General features: G+C 41.6%; 1 protein-coding gene across 5 annotated transcripts in view; it reads left to right on the top strand.

The window, feature by feature from the left end:
• BCAS3 (BCAS3 microtubule associated cell migration factor) overlaps positions 1–22,349 on the top strand; it is a 373,866-nt gene that overhangs the window by 244,890 nt on the left and 106,627 nt on the right. Inside the window, exon 23 of one of the 5 annotated variants that reach the window (XM_082328355.1) lies at positions 15,099–15,144. The exons of the other annotated variants lie outside the window; for them this stretch is intronic. Within the exon in view, the coding sequence (XP_082184481.1) occupies positions 15,099–15,124 (26 nt within the window). The 3' untranslated portion in view covers positions 15,125–15,144. Of the gene's footprint in view, positions 1–15,098; positions 15,145–22,349 lie in introns of those variants that run through there. 5 annotated transcript variants of the gene reach the window in all.

Raw genomic sequence — 22,349 nt, 5'->3', positions numbered from 1 at the left:
AAGTGAATTATAATTCTAAATCTTCCTTTTAAATGCATTAGATTATTAATGCTGTTAAAGGAAATACCCACAAATGGAATTACTTCTGGAGATTTTGTTTGCTTGTTTTAATCACTCGGAATCACTCATGCATTTAAAGTGAATTTCTGTACCAGGGTACCGAGTCAAAATGACAGGCAGAACCTTCACCAAATCGAAACAACCTTTATTTATTGAAAAATACTTTGAAAATATTTTATGTCTAGAAATTATAACTAGTAATTTAATATTGGTTACTTAATGACAGTGTTTTAATGAAAGCTATAAGGCAACGTTTTTGAATACTGTATCTCTTCAGTTTCCATACATAGATGAGATGGGGGGGGGGGGGGGGAAAGAAGGAAAAGGAAAGAAATCTTGAGTGCGTTACAGCCCCGTAGACGTGCAGGCGATAGCAGTGTGAGGAGCACGGGTTCCTGGCTGCCAGGAGCAGGGCAGCAGGGCAGTCTTGCGTCCTACACGGCACATTGCCGCTCTGAAAACAAGTGTTTGCTGTTTCAGTTTTCTGGAAAGTGGTAGTGTGAAAAATTGAAGAATAAGTGGCTGTTATGCAGCACAACGTGTTCAGAACAGTGGTTAAAAGGGAGTGGAAGTGGCAAATGGGTCTTGAGTTCATCTGCCTAAGGATCAGAAACTGCGACCTCATGTTCAACACATGGTCTCAAGCGTTGCTTATGACTTCAGGGGGATCACGATTACGTCCATCGCTTTTAAGAACAAGCCTTCACTCAAATTCTTGAGGGTATTTGATAAATTTCTGGATAAATGTATTAGATAAACACTGGGTTTCTTGTTTTGTGCCTATCCTCTAAAGAAAATATCACTCAATTTTAATTTTGTATTGTTGTTTTCATTCTGGTTTTATTGCAGGTGTTGTGATTAAAACAGTGAAGACTTACTAAGAGATTCAGTGATGTAGTTTGTGATTTTTTTTTTTTTTTTTTTTTTAATCTCAGGATTTGTTGGGGTTCTTTCTCTGAACCTACTTTTAAAATGCTCTTGAGCAGTTTGGAGCTTGTGTGACCCCACGCCAGGAAAAGCAGAGTGGACGTACCAGCACAAGGGTATGGCATATCGTGCCAGACATACCTTGGCTGTATCTTGATTTAAATCCGTAGTTCTGGTGATGTTCATCATCCCAGAAATGAAGAGAACAACACAAGCAACATGTTTGATCTTATTTTTGGTTGGCCAAAGAAGCTGTTGATTAATGTCTTCTTACAAAGTTAGATGTCCACAAATCAAGAAACCAGGTACGACTCCTGACCGTAGTTGTGTTTTAGAGGCAATTCTGGATGAATCCTGCCTGATGGGAGAGAGGCGCAGGAAGGAGGAAGGGAAAACGATATACTTGCTCATCCCTTGCTGTCGAAAACACAGCAGCCCTTGAAACGGCTGGCTGCAGACTTTAGTCAGCTCACCAATGCTCTCAGCATGCTTGTGGTTCGAGTAGATGACATAAGTAGCATAGAGTGGTTTTGTTGCTATGGGAAAAGTGCTAAAAAAGGCTGTATCTCTTGTAGAGCTCGGATCCTTTGGGTATTTAATGTACAATTTCTGCTAAGGACACTCGGAATTATACCTCTGATTCTAAATTGCTTAAATGTTGAAACATATGGTCTTGTGTGCTGTTCACTAGGAAACAACTGTCTGTATCCAAGCTGCCAAATTCAAATAAACTCAGACTGTAGAGAGGGAATCTGCAGCAGCTCAACAGAACTTTTAAAAAGTGTTTTTACTAAAAGGCAAACCTGATGTATAGAAAAATGCTAATTAAACTAGTGCCATATATCAGTAACAGATAATTAAATATTAATAGCTGAGAAGTTTTTCAATTAAAAATGAACTGTTTGTGTCCTCTTGATTTCTTCTGGGGGCCAGGTTCGTGTAGCTGTCATTTGTTGAGTTCTCTGCTACAGTAATCATTTTAATAAAATGCAATTATCTGCATAATTAATTTCTTTGACTGCTCTGCTGTGTCCTTCTTTTGCAGAGGCCAGAATGTCAAAGATCAAGTAGACTGGGGAAAATAAAAAATTCACATTGTGAAAGGATATAAAAAATACTTGGAATTTCAATGCATTGGCTTCTATTTATCTCAAATGTCAAGGGCAGTGTAAAATGTATTTTTAAAATGTGTTTTTGTATGGTTTGAGCCCATTCTTGGCGTAGTTGCGAATCTAGAGGGGCCATTGTTCTTTGAGAGAGTTTGAGGGGGTTTCTTTGTACAAAGTGACAAAAAGAAGACTTGGAGTACTGGGCTGCCATTGTTCCTGTGCGGCGCTGTAAAATTTGATTTGAAATTAGGACCTCAGGGCAAGCTCTTCAATAGCCAGTTTTTATTTTCTGCCAGCATTTTAATCACTCTTGGGCTTAAAGTGGATGACCAACATAATGCCTCTATGTTTAATAGAACAGTTCATATCTTGAAGGCCAGTTAACTGAATTCAGGGATCTGTCATCTGCCCAACATTAGTCTTTTCTGTTTCCTGTCTATTTATGAAGATAGCTCTCCATTCCAGCCAGCTCTCAAAGAAGAGCAACTCTTTCTTTCTTCCCCCCCCCGCCCCAAATTTCTTCAATATACTAACATCTCTTTTAGTGATCTCTTAAAAGAGCCAAGGAGCGATGCTGCAGTGCAGACGTGGTGCGGATGCGAGCGCTGGCTGCAGCATCGGATTGTATTAGTGCAACTGCTGAATTTCACCAGATGGGGCGAGGAGGAAGGGACAGATGGAAGAATCAGATTTCGCGGTGAAAAGGGATGACGGGAAGGGAAAAGTGATACGTTGGCCTAAGCCTCGCACGCCTCGTTGGGATTCACGGTGCAGAGATGTGTGAGTAGGGAAATGAGGAAGACTGGGGAAAAAATACCAGAGGTTTTAAAGAGCTGATGCCTGAGTCGTGTGTTGTGCTTAGGAGATTTGCAGAGCAACGGTGCAACTGCAGGGTGTTTTAGTCAAATTGCAAGGGGTGTGCTTCTGTGTATTTGGATTATGGGAACACTCTGGATGCAGTCGTGCTGTGTCCTGGGTAATTCATGCCCCCGTTTGCTGGAGAGGAACCGGGCTCGTGGCCTTGCTGTCAGCTGCGCAGCAGGCACACGGTGGAGCTCCGAGTGCTGGGAGATCCGTAGGAACCAGCACTGGGGGCAGGTGTACACTGACGGAGGAAACCGTGCTCATGCAAGAGAGGACAAAGTCAGAGATGTGTTTCAGGTTTACAGGCATTTAGTAAATATAAGTTAGCAAATAGGAGGTTTTGCTGGTTTAGAAAGGAGCTACTTAGGGAGCTGTCATTTCTCTGGCACCACTCAACATATGAGGTCCTTGCGCCCCGGCTGGCGTCCTGCCCCGCGCAGGCCCTCCTCCGAGCACACTGTGGCAGCGGGTCCTGCGAAGGGATTTGAAATGCCGAATAAGCATTTGAACGGATGTTCCTTCAACAATTTGATTCGTGTACCCTGAGCTTCACGTCTGGCAGCCGGTATCCCTAGTCTCTGTTGAGATGGCTGTCGTGAGCGCTAATTATGATGGTGGTGGTATGTATGATTAGGGAAGGGACTTAAACCACTAGGCTGTTTCACATAGACCGCTACCTAGTCATTAAACGGCAGTGACTTCTGATTGTGTTTGAACTGGTCAAAGCTGACACCGGTAGCCTAAACTAGAAGGGAAAATGTTTCATATCCCGTTACTAATTATGATGTGTTACACATTACAATTCGTTCCTAGCAAGCTTAAATTTAGTTTTAGTTTGCCAGAAATGAAACAACTTCAGACACAGATTATGATCTTCAGAAATCGCTCCACTCATAATCATCTGATGCCTTTGCTGTCTTATTTGTACGTAATCGACAGAATCTAGTGCTCAACACTTTTCCTTGTGCGGATGCAGAAGAAAAGTGGCTCACCAGAGCTGGAGAACTCTAAGAGGTTAACGTATTCAACATCATCGAGCAGAGCTTTTCATTCACTTTCAAATGGAGCTGTGTGGGTGGCTACACAATGTGGGAAACTCTTTTCATTGAAGAATCTGAATATTTTGTAAGGAAGTGAATAGTTGCAAATAATCTTTTCTGTAACACTGAAATAAAGAACAAATGAGCTATTCTCAGAAAATACTGAAGCATTATTGTCTTCAGTCATTTAACAGAGCTATACAGAAAAAAATATTCCAAACTTGACAGATTCATATCCTAATCTTTCGCTCCTTCATCAGGAGGCTGGGTAGTTTGTGTAGCTGATACCAGTTAAAGCAGAACGAGTTAAAAGAATCTATTTGCTTCACCACTGCATGAAAGTGAACAATTTGGGAAACACAACTCAATTTCTTAAATTATGAACGTCAGCTAGAACTACGATAGCCAACCAGTGGCCCGTGGACTGGATACGTCCTCCAAAGCACGCGGCAGCCTGTGCGTGCCAACTGTTCGGCTTCCGTGGCAGAGCTGCTGCAAGCCACCCCCTTGTCCAAGGCCCCGTAGCTCTTCCCCACCGTCCGTCCGAGACGACGTTGTGGATTTATGTCAAAACGTTGGATACCTGTTGTTTGAAGATCCAATTTTATTTTGGGAGGGAAAAAAATGGAGAAGATGCCATCTTAGAATGGTTGAATGAAACAAGAAATTTGTTCTATTTATTTTAATAATCTCTCATTTTCCTACCATCACCTGCTGGAGATGTGGTTGAGACCTTTGTGAAAAATAAAGCTAAAAAAAAAAAAAAAAAACCCACAACAAAACCACCAGTGTAATGACTACAGGGATTCCTTTGCCATTTCCTCTCTAAAAGGTAATTTTACTTTCACGTTTGGGGCCGCAAGGTAAAGTAGAGACAAAATAAGATCTTTCTGTAAAGAGAGAAAGAAAAGCAAATTCTTGCTCTGTACCGAGCAACGGGCTCCTGTTGGTTGGTCTGTGCAGAGTGACAGGAATGATATAATGTGAGAATGAAATTTTGCTTTCATTATTTTACTGAGGTGATGTTTTTCCCTGACTTACCTATTAAACATCTTGCTGCCTGCAGGGTTTCAAGGACAGGGCCAGGCTTCAGGAGTCCCCGAGTCATGATCCACAGCCTGGCTTCTTGTATTTCCATCCAAGAGATTTAGCAGTGATGCTGCAGGGACAAAGTGGTGCTTTTCCTGCAGTCGGCAAACGTAAAGCACTGGAGAAATTCAGGGCAGCTGCTACAGCTCTGTGTGCGTCTGTATTCCTGTAGAGATAAAACTTACAGTAAGTACAAAGGATCTCCAAGGCAAGCCTGACTAGGTCAGCATTAGCCTTGACTAAACGTGATTAACTTTATCCATCTCCTGGTGTATTTCTTTCCAATCCACTCCAGTGCTTGATTTAATTTTCCTTTTATGTAAACTCAAAGATTTAGCTTCATTAGAATGATTGCAGGGATTCACTGCATATGGCCTGTTGCTTTCTTGATCCCTCCAGGGTTTTCCTACCAAACACTTCAATCTGGGGAGGTGGGGGGAAAATTTAAGAAGTCGCTAGCAGCGGGGCATGAAAGAGCTATCATGGAAAAGTTGCTCAGAGAGGAAACCTAGTAGGAATCCTGTTTGGAAAAATGAGCAGCAGGTTAGATCCCGTTGAGGAGGAGGGAAGCCGGCCCTGGGACTCAGTGCTGCTGCTGGAGCGCCTGGGGCTGCTCTCGGGTCGCCCAGGTCAGCGCAGGCTCTGCTGGGATCCAGACTAGGTGAGGTTTGTGCCTGTTTCCCTGAGCATCCTGTGTTTCAGGTGATCGGTAGATATTCTTCTTTTAATTTCCTTTTTTTTTAAAAAAAAAAAACCAATTAAAAATCAGTTGTAAAATTATTTTGGAGAGATTTTGTAAAAAACAGTATGTGCACTTGTTCTAAATTACCTGCTTTGCACGTCCGCAGCAGCATATCTTGTGCTACGTGAGCCTTTATTTGTTTTTACCTTTTATAACAAGTTCAAAAAACAGCCAAAACTGTTTTCAAGTTTTAGGAGGCTAACATTGTATAGGCCATTTTAACCACCATTTTAAACTCGTTTTCTTATCAAAAGAAGGACTTCTGGCTTTTTCCACAATATTAGATCTATCATATCAGAGTACTTTATTGAATATTTTATTGACCGTCTGCTTGCCCTATGCTAACCTGCCTGACATCCAAAGTTTCTCTCTCTCTGGAGATGCGATGTCAGTTCTCATTAAGCAGCTAAGCGTGAATTTTCCCTTCGTATTTCCTGTGAATAAACTCCATCCCAGCAGGCAGACGCTGGGCCCTGGTGCATCACGGAGACGTCCCGATCTGGAGCCAGGCGTAGGCAATGGGTGGATTTAAGGTGGTCTAGGCAAGGGTGTGCTGTACAGCACAAGTATTTTCCCTTTGGGGCTTCCATCAGCATTTTGCATAATTTTGCTTTACACAAATGTAGAGGTATTGAAGAGGAAAATTTCTTCCCCTGGCAAGTTAATTACGTGACTTCTCATAGAAGGAAAGCTTGAAGCAAAAGCTAAGAGGAAAGTACGTCTTCTGCTTAAATTAGGCAATTTATCCAAGAACACGGTTTTGATTTACGGAGCAGTTGCAGTTACAAGTGCATTTTAATTGTCTCAGTTCGTTTTCCAAAATTTGATATCTGTTACTAATATTTCATTATACTTTCTATATAACTTCCTTTTTAAAATTTAAATTCTTTATTTTCTTTCTTTCTAGAAAAAACAGAAAATTGTCTTCTGTCACCATGTGGTTTCATGGCCGTATGAACCCTTTACTTGCAGTCTGCTCTTGTTGGCCATTGGTTTTGAGAGCTCTGCACTGAACCTGTCCTGACTCCCTGTCAATGACATGCCCACGGCTTTTGTTGTGCTGTATGATATTTATTAAATAATTTTAATATGAGGCAGGTATAAATCTTTCATAATTTTGTAGTTGACGTGGTTGAAATGGTGGACAGTTTCATTATGCGCACTCCTTCGTTTGTAATGATTTTTTGGCAGACAAATTATGGTGTCTCTCAGCAAGCATTCAGGGGAAGGGAAGAGAGAATTTTATTGAAAGGCATAAAATATTTTGGGCCACTTTTTCATGAAGTGTTATTTTAAAATACTGCATTTTTAAGCAGACTCTCAAAATAATTAGAAAATGTGTTTTCCTTCAAGAAATAAGAATGCACACCAGAGCCTATTATAGGACAGCTTTTGCATAGTAACTTTACCTGAGCTCTGCTATTGTTGAAAAGCTCTCAGAAAGAAAACAAATTTGGAAGAACAGATTATTGCTTTGTGTTTTTAAGCATATTTTCATTGTTGTGGAATTGAAGAGATGAACAGAGTTGGTTCAAATTATATTGCTGTGACTCCACCATACGACAGATCTGCATTCGCAGCAATGCGTCTCTAACTCAAAATGCAATAAGAAAGGTAGAAAATTTAATTTTGTTATTGTGGTTACAGAGGTCTGCAGAGAAGTGGGTCTACGGGGTGCAGTCCTCGGGACACGTACCGGTCAGACAGCTTTGGGTTTTTAATGCCTTTCTTTTTTTTTTCAAACTTGGTGTCAGATGTTGTAAGTTAATTTATTTTCCTATTAGTTTTTGCTAATGATACTAAAACCTTTTTTAAAAGCTTTCCTAATTAACGATCTTCTTGCTCACAAACAAAAACTATATTGTCTTTGAGAAGTGCCTGAGTATTTTAAAACAACGGGCTGTTGGTAGGTTTTATTGCCTCATGAATTTAGGGTCAACACACCTATTATTGGCCAGAGTTAATTTGTGCTGGGTTATTGACTGTCTGGGTTGTTAGGGATATCTGACTCTTGTAAAAGTTACACTCATCTCAAATTGTTGTAATTTTATTCTTTGTGCTCTAGTTGCATGGTGCCACGATATTTAGCTAATAAAAGAAGGGGAACAGTTGTATGAAGGCAGGTATTTAACTGCAGGCTTGTGAGACCGGGGGAAATAAGACTGTCATTACTCTTTATATTTCTTCTTCCTAACACTGAATTGTTTTAACTTTCCTTTAGATAAGGAGGGGGAAAAGACAGCTTTCTAAAAACCTAAGAGAGATAAAACTGTACAAGATGCTTAGGATTTGCAGAAGTGCCTATTTAGGCTTTTCAGATGGCTCTGGCTGAGTTCAGTGGTTGTCTACCGAGGTAAAGTTAGGCCACTTGCAGCGAGCTCAGCGGCACTGCAGTAGTGCAGCTAACGCCAGCTCCCCATAGAAAAATTGAAGAGCGTGGTTGCATGTATGACTTTGTACGTCAAGGTGAAAATATACCCCTCGGACTCTCCAAACTGGAAGCACAACGGATAGTAAAACTAGCAGTTGGTTTTAAAAACTTCATAAGAAGCCATCCCTTCTGTGTTTACAGTTCAGAAATAAGTTGCAGTCCTGTAGAATTGTTACTTCTTTTGTTTTTCCAAGTGTCCGCTTCCATCACAAATCTGAGCCATATGTCCTTGTGGGGTAAAATGCTGGCTGAACTAAAACACAGTCCTTTTCTATAAACCAGCCTTCAAATATGCAATGGCAAGCCAAAGTCTCTTGCTGTGTCATGCCATCCGAATTTCAGTCGATAAGCAGGTCCTCAGCAGAATCCAAATTTGCACCAGCAAGTCATGACCTGTAATGTGGGGATTGGAAAATATCCAATTATTCTGCGGGGCATACTGGGAAATGGTACGTTTCTGTGTAGGAAACTCAGAAGAGTGGTGAGCTTGATCATGTTGTCCCAGTATTTTCCTGGAACTGGGATTTTTTTATATGCCTAAATATATTATTACTACTTTGGGTGAAAATAATGCATTTCTAGGAATAACCTTTGCCTCATTCTGCGCTGATAGACACAATTAAAAATTATTTCTAAGCATGCTGGATCTTCTGCAAATCCAGGGTACACTTGAGAGAACCTCATTCTGTAAGACAGTTAGTACAGTCACTTCATATTAAAAAGTAGATGGATATTCTGACCTCTAAACCCAGGACTGCTGAGCAGATGACAGTCTAATTCTTCACTTCATTTCCAGCGAGCTCTGTCTTTTGGCTCTCTGCAGTGGATATTTATTGCATAAAAAGGGGGAAGCATCTGATCCTGGTTTAAGACGATGAGCCTAGGAGTTTCACTGACTGCCATAGCATTTCGGAGGGCAGTATCTAAGAAATTAAAGCATCTATGATTATCTCGCATTTAGCTGAGATGCACATGATCTCTGTCATGGTTGCTTTATAAATAACTACCCCAGTCCTTCCCAAATTATTTTTACTAGTTTTCAGTGGGTGTATAGCTTTTAAAACGGGAAAAACCAAAAGCTGGCTCTGTTCATTTTCTCATGAAATTATAGCCAGAGCAGTAAATTCATAGCTACGCGCTTACTCATTGGCTACTGTATTATAAATAACTCTTCACCTTGGCCCTGTTTCTCCAGCCATTATTCACTGTGGGTAGTACTTACTCATGAGCACGGAGTAGCAGAGAAGTAAATGATTCTGCTATCGTTACTCGCAGTTTTAGTACCCTGGCACATCAGGAGGTCTGCTTTCAAAAGAGGCACTGCTCTCCTGGAGGAGAAGTAGCAAATTTTCTTGCCTGGTAGGACTATATTTACAAAAACTACCCCAAGGAAAGGCTACTGAGTCAGTGCTTTCAAAAACCAAAGCAGAGAAAAGTGGGGAGAAACTCCAGGTATACATGTGGGATATTTGGAAGTGTGTATAGCTGCAAGTGTTGTTATGGTTTATCCCTGGGCTTTGTCAGAGGCGCAAAGCTGGGGTGCAGATCACGAGCGCTGACGGGAGAGCCGTCGCCTCCTTCCTCCAGCTTTCTCCTTGCCATTACGCTGCTTTGCTTTCAAAGTGTAAATTAACTTAAAGGTTCAAAGCTTTTGGGAAGGATTCCAGACCAAAGGTCAGCTTTTCTGGGTGGTTTATTGGCTGTCCTGTGTTTGCCCACATCTCTAGTGTTTACCAGCTGAGGGAGTTTATGAAATTTTGATGTAGGAATTAGGTTGTTGCTCATCTTGTACCTTCTTGCTCGTATTATTGACAGTACCACTGAACTGCTTGAGGCAGATAGCATCTCAGTGATCACTGTGCTATTTCAGCTCTCCACTGCTGACAACATCATAAGTGTTTTAACAGGGTTTTAATGGGCAGCCTCTGTAGCTCCTTGGAGGGTTGCAAATAGCTGCCGTGAAAAACCTTTTCTGCCGCTCTGAGCTGACATGCCCTCCTTTTCTCATCCAGCTGCTGCTTGTTCGTATGGCTGCAGCACTGTTGACAAGTACTTCTTATTCGGGCCGGGCACTGCGGAGACCGTGCCAGTTAAGCAAGTTCCTGCGAAGAATAACAACATGGTTGTGAAACCGCTGGGAAGAGCAGCGTGAGGAGGTGGTAACCCAAACCGTGTTCAGAAATCCCCTCTTCTCTGTCAGCTCTTTCAAAGAGTAATCGTACAAGTTACTTACACTAACACAGAGCTTTCGTCTCTGTTTTGTTGCTCACAACTTATTTCTGATGATACCCCAGAGCAAGAGTTAATGATTTTGAAGAAAACAACCTTTATTTTTTAGCAGAAAACAAAAAAAAAGGGATAAAATAAATCACTGTTTCTCAAGACAAAGCATTAATTTGATAGCAGCAGTTTCTAGCTGACTGGTTGCTTTGCTCTGCTTGTTACCAGAAATGAGGCTCTGAGCACAGCTTTCCTTGGACTATGTAAAAGCTTTCTCCTCCCCGTTTTGCTTAATATAGCCATAATGTGCCCTTTATCACACTTCAACTTGAGTAATTCCAGTTTAGAAATAGTCCATAATACCCATGGGAAAAAGCACTAGAAACGTACATTATAAAAAACATACAGATGAAGCTCAAAAGATCCACTGACATGTAAATTTAATTTAAAAATTATAGGTTTTCAATGAGGGCTTGTGTCTTCAATTTACCAGTTTCCGTGACTTCTTCAGAAAAAATGTTTCTTTTTGCATTCTGGCTGGAAAAGACGCTGAGGGATATTACAGTCCCCCAGAAGAGTATCTATTCTGTGTCACAGGAAAAAAAAAATTACCCAAAATGTGTATACTTGAAATAAGTAAGAAAAATAGCCATTTTCCTGTTTTGTTTTATTTCTATCCTCTTTAACAAAAGTTAAATTTTCCAGTAACCAGCATTGCATGAAAAAGCGTGTCCTAACTGCGTGAATCAGCCTCCTTTTCATTGCATGTGCAAATTTAAGGTATTTCAGTTCTTTCCATAACAGACATGTGAGATCGGAGTGGGCAAGCACAAGAAGAGCCAACAGCCGAAGAGGCAGGCTATGAATAGGGATCATTGCATAAAGTATCGCTCTTCAAAGAGGATTCTGGCTTAAATAAGAGAATCCGAAAGTTTTATCGAAAATCTTATGAATTGCTCCATCTACTGCATGTTCAAAGGAAGAAATCCCCAGCAGCAAAACCCCACCTTACTCGCCGGGATTGCCAGGGGCCGCGAGCGTGCCCTGCAGAGCCCGCCGGTGCGTCGGGGTCCTGCAGCGGGAGCCGGCGCGGCCGGTTCTTGCGGGCAAACACACAAATGTGCTAAATCCAGAGATTCTCCTCAATGTCCTCGGTCTGAAACCCTAAGGGAAAAGTAAAACTTGAATCTCTTGGCTACTAAAACTCAAAAGGAAAGTCTAAAGGCCTTTGAAACTTGCCAAGATTAAATGTTTTTCTTAACTCTATTCTTCTATCTACTCTGCTTTCAACAAACCCGATCACAAGCTGAACTACTTAAATATCAGTGTATTATAAAAGCTACTTCTGCTTAATACCCATTACTTCAGTTTTTAATGCAGTAAAGGCAGTGGCTTTTGTGGTGTTTTGTTAAGTCCAAAGCAGCTGTTCAAAGGACCAAATCCTTAGGTTAAGGGAGAGCTAAAAATCCCTTGTTCATGGAATTTCAGCCCCTTGGTAGATGGAGGAGCCGCTCAGAGCAGAGCTCCGGCTTTCACACTTCTTTCTGCCTTCCAGCTTGTGGGTTCTGCTCTGAGTTGCAGCACTGAAAGCCACTGTGGTTTTTGCTTCTCTAACGTAATTAATAAAAATAATTCATCAGTAGCTGATGCCTTTCAGAGTGATTTTTCCCTGAGTCAGCTTACTGGGGAAGAGGGTCATTATAAATTATAATTAGCAAACAAACAAACAAAAAAAAAAAGGCAGAGTAAAGCTTCTGATGTGGTGACTTCCCTTAACGTAACATCTCAGTCTAGTTTATTTGAAGAAACTTGTAGCCAAAATGCTGTAATCTAGTTTATGTATGTTGTTTGATGTATAAAATGAAAAAAAGAGTTTAAAGTGTTTTATGAGCAAGAGCAGAACTTGCTTGGGGATTATCTGTTTTAAATTCCAGAACCTATTATCAAAACAGAAATTTCTAAGATGTACTAACCTCGTATTTGGAATTACAGAATTAGCAGTATTTGTTTGACAGCACACTTTAAGTGGGAGAGCCTTATAATCAGCTATATGTTCATGTGAAGTTTTCTACACTGCAGACGTTACGTATCGATACAGCTTACACCAGCCCTGGGTTCGATGCATACATACCTGCCCGTTAATGACCTGAGCCGGTCCGCCAGAGGCTTGGCGTACCTGGCACGTCACCGGCTCCAGCGCTACGAACAGGACCTGAGCGCGCTTGGCCCTCGGCGCTTCTCCTTCCCTCCCCACCTCTCGTCCTGCGAGAGCGAGCGGCTGGTCAGGCAGCCGCGGCGCGCCTCCAGAGAACGCTGCTGCTCGGGGGCTTCCTTTCTGTTGGGCTGGATCTTCGTTAAGGGAAGAAGAGGGAGCGAGTGCTGGTTTAAGTTTATTATTACGCTTATTGTTTGTCACCTTTGTTGGTGAAGTTGATGCTTTGAAGTTAGTCTTGCGTTAGTGTTGTGCCTTAGGCAAAACTGTTTACTGCTTCACCGTTCATGTTATTTCGCTTGCTTTTATGTGAACTTCTATCTCATAGTTTTGCTCAGCCAATTTGGATATAATTGTATGAAACTTTGCTTTTAGTTTTATGCTGTAACTTTTTCTTACAATAGCCACGCTTTACCAGGCGAAAGACACTTATGTGAATAAAAGGCATTGGACTAGCCTTGTTATTACCAAGTTTCCCATTAACAAAAATGTAATATTTTTTAATCTTGCTTTTTAAGATGTTGTAAACAAGATTAAAACCAATTAGAAATCGGAGCCACATTCATTCAAAAGGGTGACTCTGATGTAGTGATGCATCTTCATCCGGGTGCACTGTGTGATTTCAGTAGGCGTGTAACGATCTGCCTATCCGAGCAGGTTTGGACGGCAGCAAGATCCGTACAGAGAGCTTCAGAGCATGACTGCATCGCTACAGCTTTCTGGTTCTTTAACATCACGGAACAGAAAACAGTGTTCGATTGCACAGGTTGTGTCACTACTTGAATTCTTTCCGTCTTCTTTCTTTTTTTTCCGTTTAGCTCGCGAGGAGGGAGGGTACCTCAGGTTCCCCCCAGCGCTCGTGCCCAGCTTTGCCCTTTTCCTCCAAGATCAGAAGGCGATGGGAGGGGGGGCAGGGGGCCGCCGGGGCGGCGGGCGCTGCTCGCCGAGGCTCAGCAGATTTCGGCTGCCAGTTGCTGCTTACTGTTGCTCTGTCAGATTGGGCAGGATGCAGATGTAAACCAAATTCTTTTTATCCTGCATGTCTCAGGACAGGCAAGGCACTGCATAGCCAATAAAGGGCACCTCCTTGCTTCAGGGTTGAAGAGTTTCCCTAAAACTAGACCCTGTGTGTAACTCTCTAGGTTAATTCACCTAAAATAACTTCTAAAATTTCCTTATGTAGCATGTGCTTCTTCAGCATGTGAAGCAAATGTAGGCTGCAGGGTCTTAATTAAAACAAAACAAAACAAAACAAAACAAAAACAGAAAAGAAAATCTCTCTCGTGCTTCCCTGCGAAGGCTCGTGCATTAGTTGTGAGATTCACGTGCTGTCCTGGAGCATCGCCTGCATCTGCAGCGCAGCGTGGGGAGGCTGCGGGGCGTGGGGCTGTGCTGGGCCCAGCACCCATCGCCCATGGTGCAGGGTGCCCCCGGCGAAGGCCACGCTGTGACAGAAGAAAGCTGAGGCGCTCGTTCGTGCTTTGTAATATCTATTTGTATTTATGGCCTGATTCTGAAAGGTATTAGATGTATAAAATACGTATGTTTAAATGATGTATTTGAATCTTAAAATCACTCCACTGTTAATGTGCTTTTAAAAGTTTTCATGACAATGTGCTTAGGTAGGAACAAATTGGGCTTGCACAAATGTGTAGGGAAGTTGAAATTTAGGATGCCAGGTGGACTTGAGCTGCTTCAGCCGGGTTTTGCAGCAGGAGGAGGCAGGGCTGGAGCGTGGCTGCGTGCTGCCCCTGCCCCGCCGTGGCCCTAGCACTTTCCTTACCAGTTATTTTGCCTCCAACTAGAGCTACCCCTGGGGCAGTCGGGTGTAGGACATAGATGTTGGCAGATACTCGATTAATGATGCTTCTGGCTTTGACAGAGGCGGGGATGTGCCTGCTCGTGGCTCCGGCCGTCTCCGAGCAGGCTCGTGGGGAAGCCCCTGCCATTGCTGCTTACTCTTCAGTGACTAGAGATAAGGCGACTCATCTTGCAAATACTTGTAGTCACATGCTGCGGAGTTTTTTAGGCAAATTTTATTTAAGTAACTGTCAGATGAAAACTATCAAAGCTCAGTTTTGTTCCTGTAAATCTTGGAATATTCGTCATAGGTTAACAGGGATGAAAGCAGTCATGTGTAGCAAAGCCACACTGCTGGGCTCTTGTGTTCAGGAATTTAGAGGGGAATGAGTATCGTTTCTCTTTCATTTACTTTCATTGCTGTGTCTTCCTTTATTTCCATGTACTGAGGTCCGGCAGTCTTGGAACTAGCCAGATCATTTCTAAAATGCAATATTGACCCTATGCCACTTATTACGACTCTGCATCCTCAGTGACAGAATTGATTCAGTTGGTGCTGCTGCACTTTTAATGTTACCTTTTATGTTCATGTTTGTTCCAACAGAGTGGCCACTAGCACAGACGACTTGAACTTGTATCGCCCGCAAACTGACAACGCTGGAGCCACCAGTTTGTCATTATCCCTACTAGTGTATCTGATTTAATTTTGCGACAGTGGATTAATTCTTAAAATTGCAGTGCTTTTTGCTCGTTAATGGTCAGTAAATGATTCGGGGGCGGGGGGGTGGAATTCATCAGTTTTGTAGTCGTTTCAATTCTTCTAGATTTAAGTTGTTCTATAAATATGTCTTTATGGATGTAGTTTTACTAGCTTAAAAACATCTAATTGAAAACAGTTGCTTAAATCTCTTTGGATCAAGAAGACAGTAATAAGCAAAGAGAGTATCTTATCCCTACAATCCAGAAACGCTTAGTGACTGGTATACTCGGTGCATGTGTAATCAGCTTCTTGTTTCATCCAAAAACCTTAGCTCTTTTGGTGTGATTTAGTACTTCACCAGCAGCATGTTTTTTCTCGTCTCTAAGATTATCAACTAGTGAAACAAAATATAAACTAAAAAGGCATAACGTACAAAAATATTTTAAAAAATATTTAATTCATTTATGCCATCTTGTGTGTGTAATATGTATTAGAATGCTACCGGGCTTCCAAAAGGAAAAAAAGCATTAGATTTGCCTTCTTGTAAATTAACATTTTGTTGCACATTATGTAATGTTATTCTTGTGACTTAACGTTTGCATCAGGCAGGGCCGATCTCTGCTATTGTGGAAGGTACCCGACAGATGAGCCCATAGCCCTTGGATGAGATCAGCCTGTGCGTTTACCTGTTGACGCTGCTTGTGATTCCAAAGCCAATGAGCTCCAAGGGATAAAAACTTGGATATGCATACCTTTGCTTCCTGGAATAGCGAAATTCCCTGGGTTTGGCGAGGGGGTTGTTGCTGTGATTTGGGTTTGGTTCCTTGTCTACTGTTTGGTTAATGTCAGAAACGTAGGTCTTTTCTAGCTTATGAGATGTAATGACTGTAGATCCCATGCATGATAGTGAGATACTTCGATTATTTGAAACACTCTAGGTTATGTTGGTAATACATTTAAACAAAAATTATTGATGACCGCTCTGGTTGTTGGCCTTTTTTTAAAGGCTTATACCTGCGTTCCTCTGGCTTGAAATGTGGTACCATTTTCCAAAGTGATCCTCAGAAAGTGCTCTACCAAACCTTGAAAGTCTATAAATGATACACGGCTCATTTCCGAGCTGGGAAGCAAGGAAAAGAAAGCCAGTCTGCGCTGGGAGGGAATGCAAACCCACAAATCTTTCTTCATGCAGGTGGGAAGTAAAATAGGTTAACTTACATGATCTTCAGTGATCATGTCTTTGAACACCTGTGTTCATTCATATGGCTGGGAGTGTTCACATTGCCAGTTATCACATCTCGTTAGGATTGATAATTAACGGAGGTGGTAATTTCATAAATTGCAAGTACACATTTAACTGTGCCCTAGATTGCACGCATCTCATTCCTTATTGCTTAAACAGGCAAACTGTGACATGGACTTCCATGGGGAAACTACATCGCTCTGAAAGTTTTGTCATTTTCCTTTTTTACTCACTTTATTTCGAAATGTCAAATTATGTCATACGACTTTATTAATCTGAAGTATTAAAAAGTTGCGGTAGCATCGTGTCTCAGAGCATGGGCAGTTTGGACAGGCTGCCTTCCCACAATATGAAGGAGCACACACTTGTGCGGCTACAGCATCTTATTCTTTGTTCGGGACTTAAAAAGCAGCGAGAGTTCAACCCCTGAAATTCTTTTTCCGAGTCTTTTTGATAAGCAAGTAGCACTTCACACAAGCCCATTGTTAAAAATCACTTGCTGTTTGGTGGTTTAAGAAATGCGTAAGTGTATTCTGTCCATCTAAAAGCCATCCATTACAAAAAATAATCAGACATCCTTTTTTCTTGTACATTTGTGTCATTCTGTGAATCAGAAGCATTTTATGTACTAAGGGCAATGTGCTTTGCTTTTGGAATTCCTGAGTTTCGCTAAAACCCCGGGGCATCGTTGGTTCAGGAGACCTGAGGTGACCTGTGAATGGGAGCTGCTGTGTCCCTTTGCTGCTTAGCAAGTTGATTTAAGAGAGAAATTGAAATACAGTGTCCAGATACAATATGATAACATTTTAATCCAAAGAGAAAAGCAGTAAGTATTTTTATACTAGCTGACCTCTTGAAAGCGTTAATTATTTCTCATAGCTTTCCTCTGAGAGGGAGACGGGCAGTTTCCTCAATTTTAAGTGACAAATCTGAGACAGAAAAAAAAATGAGGTGACTTTCCTGAACCCAAGGAAAGTCCTTATGAAAGCAGGGCAAGAGCTGAAGAGTTTCTGTACAGGCAGGCACACAGCTTTGAAGGCTGAGCTCTCTCTGCAGGCAGGAAAGGTGTAGGAGAAAGTAATATCTTTTTTGCAGATTGTTTTGCTTATGACAACGTGCTGTCTTGTTTGTGAACCAGTCTTTCCATTCTTCCTGGACTTCAAATAAAGTCGTAGTTTTTCTCCTAAATCCCAGTGGTTGACTGTCTATAAACACACTGACAGTCTCAAAAATAACGATGAGAAAGCTGCTCGCTCTGTGTGTGTGCGCGTCATGTCCAACAGAAAGAAGTTAACGTTGTGCTTAAGCAGCTGGGCTGCCATCTTACCGGGGTTCCCTCCTTTAGCCTTCCCCAGCCTTCCTGTGGGATCTCTTCTTTCAGCTTAAGGCAGCTTAAAATTAATTAAGAAGCTTTATGGGCATTGTCTTGAAGTTGGATTAATTTTTAAAATCTAAACTATTTCAACCACCCCTGCAGAGGAAGCGTGAATCTTTCCTCTTTGTTTCTCTGGGGATGCAGTAATAACCCTCCCCTGCCTCTGCATTGTGAAGTCGGGGCTGTTCGGAGCAGCACACCCCCAGGGCTGCGTAACACCAAACGCAGCCGGAGCTCTTGCAGGAGAAATTATCAGAAGTGCAAGGGCTTATTTTACTGCACCGCTTTTGATGATGCTTTTGCTTTTGGAGTTGCAGAGGGGATGGCAAGAGTAGTATCCTTTGCACCAGTCAAGGTTCAAACCTAGAGTTCTGGGTCAAGATGACGATGCCTCTAAAAGAAAAAAAAGACTGTAAATTCTTTAGGGGAAGGTTTGCTTCTCAGGTGCTAGTAAAATACCCAGCATCAGGTTTTAGGTTAGCAGCCAGACCAGCCAACATCCAAGATCTGCCTTGTACAGAAGGGAGGGGAGCAGATCCCCGAGGGCCTGAGAATCTCCAGAAGTCATCTGCACCCGCACAGAGCCACGGATGGGTCCTCCGTGCCAGAGTGGATCCTGCAGGATCTCCATGTGGTCCCCGCTGCTGACCGAAGCCTTCTCCACTGAGGTGGCACATCCATGACTGGGGCCACACGCGCTGGGCCCAGCAGTTGCTCTGCTCCCCAGTAGTGAAGCAAGCGTTGCTCTTCATGCTTGAAGGTGCAACCGTATCTCCTAAGCGCTGGAAGCATGGGACCGTGGGATTTGAGGCAAGTGATGCCCAGATTCCTCGCCACACTCAAATGTTTCTACTAGGCGCTCTGCTGCCTGGCTGCTGCGGAGGTTCGTTAGGAGCCAGAGGGGATGGCGGTGCCCTTCTCTGTCTTAGCTCACACCCGGTAAGATTTGGCCGTAGAAAACTTAGGGCTGTTTGAAGTTTTTCTATTTTAAAAAATACAATTAACTGTTCAGTTGTTATAAATCCGAGTGATATAAATTTCACACTTTGTATTAGGCAGGGATGTAACCTCACAAAACGCAGTTTGTGCACTGCTTTCCCTGCGCTGCTGGCTGCTACCTCTGCTGCGTGGCAGCCGCGTCCTGCAGAATAACGGGGAAGGCGAAAGGGAACAGCAAAATAGCTCTTCAGGCGACAGCGTGTTCTCGATGCTTCTTCTGTGCCTCTGTTTTGTCACCGCTTTGTACTTCTGATGGAAGAAAAATTGAAATGTTTTCCTGCTGATGGGATGTTGAGCAGAGGGCTGCTGCTAGCTTGTGTTGATTGTGTGAGATGCAAAATTAACTTCTTGTATCAGCTGGGAATTTTGTGGAATTTGCTGCCATTTGACAGCGTTTCCAGATGGAAAGGAGCGACTGTCTGTTTCTGTACAGTGCAATTTTCATTTACTTTAAATGGTTTTGAGTTTGGGGAGGGGGGTCTGCAGCTTTCTTTTCAGTAGCATGAAGACAGATGTTATTTCCACTGGACTATCTGGAAGCTTTTTCTCATCCCGCAGTTCTGCTATAGGTGCGTGTCTTTTGAACAAAGACAAATTCCATTGGAAGTGTTATAAAGTTAGTTGCGTTTTCAGTTATTTTAATGATTCCTTGTTTTTCTAGCACATTAGGTTAGAAACATGTTAAAGCTAGTGGTAAAGTAATTTATGAAGGGCAGATGGAGTTCAAAAGGTTCAAATATACAAGTTCAGTTCCAGCATCATTTGGATCTTCACACCTCAGTGTCCCAATAGAGAAACTGGATACTTAGTTTTTACAGGTTTTACTGTAAAAACTGAGCCCTCCAGAACTTTTGGTAACTAATGGATTTTGCAGAAATGATTTGACTACCCTGGATGTCCATTAGCTGTTTTGCTTTTATGTCTTTGCTGGAAACCTAAATGGCTTTTACTTGCACTTTTTTTACTAGTTGTATGTTTGCAAGAGATGTCTTTTGTGTTACAGTAGCCGGTAGGAAAAAAGTGATGTACTCAAAAATTTTAGGAGCATTTAATCATAGTATATCCTAACTGGAATTTAAACTGTGTGTTGTCAAGAAGGTTCCCATCTGTAGCATACCAATCCCAAGCTGACTACATGTTTTAATCTTCTGACTCTTGAATTCGTTCTTTTTTGTGTGGCTTTGGTGGTGTTAAAATTTAATCCCCAGCAGCTACATTGTATTAAGTCTATATTTCTCTCCTTTCCTTGCATGTCCTACTTTATTACTGGCAATGGATTTTGAAATATCCTGAAAATCTTTGTTTTCTAATATGGGGATGATTGATAAAATACCTTTCGACCAAACGGGTAGTTTGAGAAAGTTTCCTCTCATCTTTGTTGAGCTGCTACATACTTAGCAAAATTAATCCCCTATAATGTACTATTCCCGTTAGAGGTGCACGTCTTTGATGGGCAACTCGCAAAAATATCTTGCTGATTTAAACGAATTTTTCATCCAGTTATGTTCATCGCTCACACTGGTTTATCTGTATTACATCGCAAATGAGAATGCATTTTGTACACTAATATTAAGAGCAATGCCATTTTCTGTATTGTGAAACAGTACAGAATAAGAAAAAAATAGATAAATCTACAGATTCTCAGGTACATGTGACAATTCTGGAAATTTTACACATGGAAAAGCTGGCTGGCACAACAGCAGAGGAATGATAAAACCACTTCCATTTTGGAGGAGAGGAGATGGGTGTGGTTCTCCATGTCGAACAAGCACTTAGGAGGAAGGTAGTGTTGAAGCTGCTATGGCTCACCACACAAGGGTTTTATTTTGTGGTGGAAAATCTAATCTTTCCGAGACCATTTCTCTTGGGTATAAGTCTGAAGTCTGCTTTATATTGAGAGATTGGCATGAAATCCACAGCACTTAAGAGGATAAAGGCCTTTGTCTCCAAAAGGTACATTTTTTTTGGAACTATAAAGGCAGTGGAACAAGAAATGGTTTTAGGTATATAATGTTAAGATCCAACCCTCTAATCCTTTCTCAAGTAAAAATATGTTATAGATCAATTTTATCGATTCATATCTTTTTCCCATGTGTTTTAGAAGATTCACTTTAAAAAAGGAAACCTTTCACATTTAACTAATGATTAGAGAATTAAAAAAAGATTAATTATAAGGACCTACTCCAATTAGCCAGAATGACATCTTCTTCTGGTTCGTCTGTAGGCACCATTTGATTTCCGAGAGAAGCGTAGAAGGCTTTTATTTAAAAAAAAAAATAAAAAAAAAAAATCTTGTATTGCCTTTCTCATGTACATGGTCACTTTAAAGGATCCCACAGCCCATTCATACATTAGGAAACTGGGGAGCTCTTCAGCTTCAACATGAATTAAACAATATTCTGGGAACTGTTGTGATTGTTAAATAATGGGCAATATTTGAAGCCCTTCTCTCCTTCCTTGAAATAGTACAGAAAGATAGATAATAAATACAGGCAAAGGATGGCAACAAGCCAGGGGCAGGTTAGGAAGGGAAGAACTGGGTGAGAGAAAAAGAGGTGATGCAGGGAGCTGCTGGGCCGGAGCAAGATGGTTCTCTGTGAATAGATGTGTTCAGTTTTCAGTTTACAGGCAATGGGACAGAAGAAACAAAATCGAGAGGAGGAGGAGGAGTTGAAAGGAATGAAAAGACAAGAGATTTATTCAGTAAGTAAATTAGAAATTATATCGGATAAAGAGATGCAAACAAGAACAGATCCCTGACTAACGCAAGTTGTTCTGGCACCAGTGACTTCAAATCGGTTTACACTAGCGCAGGATTGGACAGACTGGCTGAGTTGAGACCAGAGACTAATTTTTTAATCTGGACTTCCTTGCTTTGTATACTTAAATTTGACATTTTCTAACATCATAAATTAATATGCAACAAAAATAGAATTGGCATAGGCACTCACAAGGAGAGAAGAGTGATAAAAAAGATTATCTGTCTGGTGCTCAGTGATCTTTGATGTCAGAGGATCACAGCTCTTAGTTTATCAGTTATAATGAACATTTACATGGCTACTTTTATCTTGAATGGACTGGATATTCTGGCTGACGAATATTGACATGATTGAAGTGAGATTACGTAGATTTTAATCAGCTGAGGTTCTGGCTCAATATATGCAGTTGTATTTGCTTTGTTCCACTTTAACGTAGTAGATTTCTTGCAACAATATTAATGATTTAGGGGAACTGTATGTATTTGGAAAATATTTGAATACTTTGATATCTGTCAAATGTAAGTACCCAAAGTGCCCAGCGCAGGCAGCTGCACTCTGCTTTCCAAGAGAACCATGGCCGCTGGCATTTTAGAAATCAGTTTTACTCCTCAGAAAAAAAAACCCAAACCAACAGTATTTCTTCTGTTTGCGTTAAGCTATGGGGAAAGCAGCACCTTCCGAATCGTCAGGCAGCTTTGGGTCCGGCCCTTGTGCTTGACTGAGCTAAGGTCCCTTACCAGCATATATAAAGAATTCAGACTTTTCTGTTTCTGAAGTGA

The sequence above is a fragment of the Platalea leucorodia genome (genome assembly GCF_965183815.1).
Source record: "Platalea leucorodia genome assembly, chromosome: 16".
NCBI lineage: Eukaryota > Metazoa > Chordata > Aves > Pelecaniformes > Threskiornithidae > Platalea > Platalea leucorodia.
This window is presented reverse-complemented; position numbering and strand designations above follow the sequence as displayed.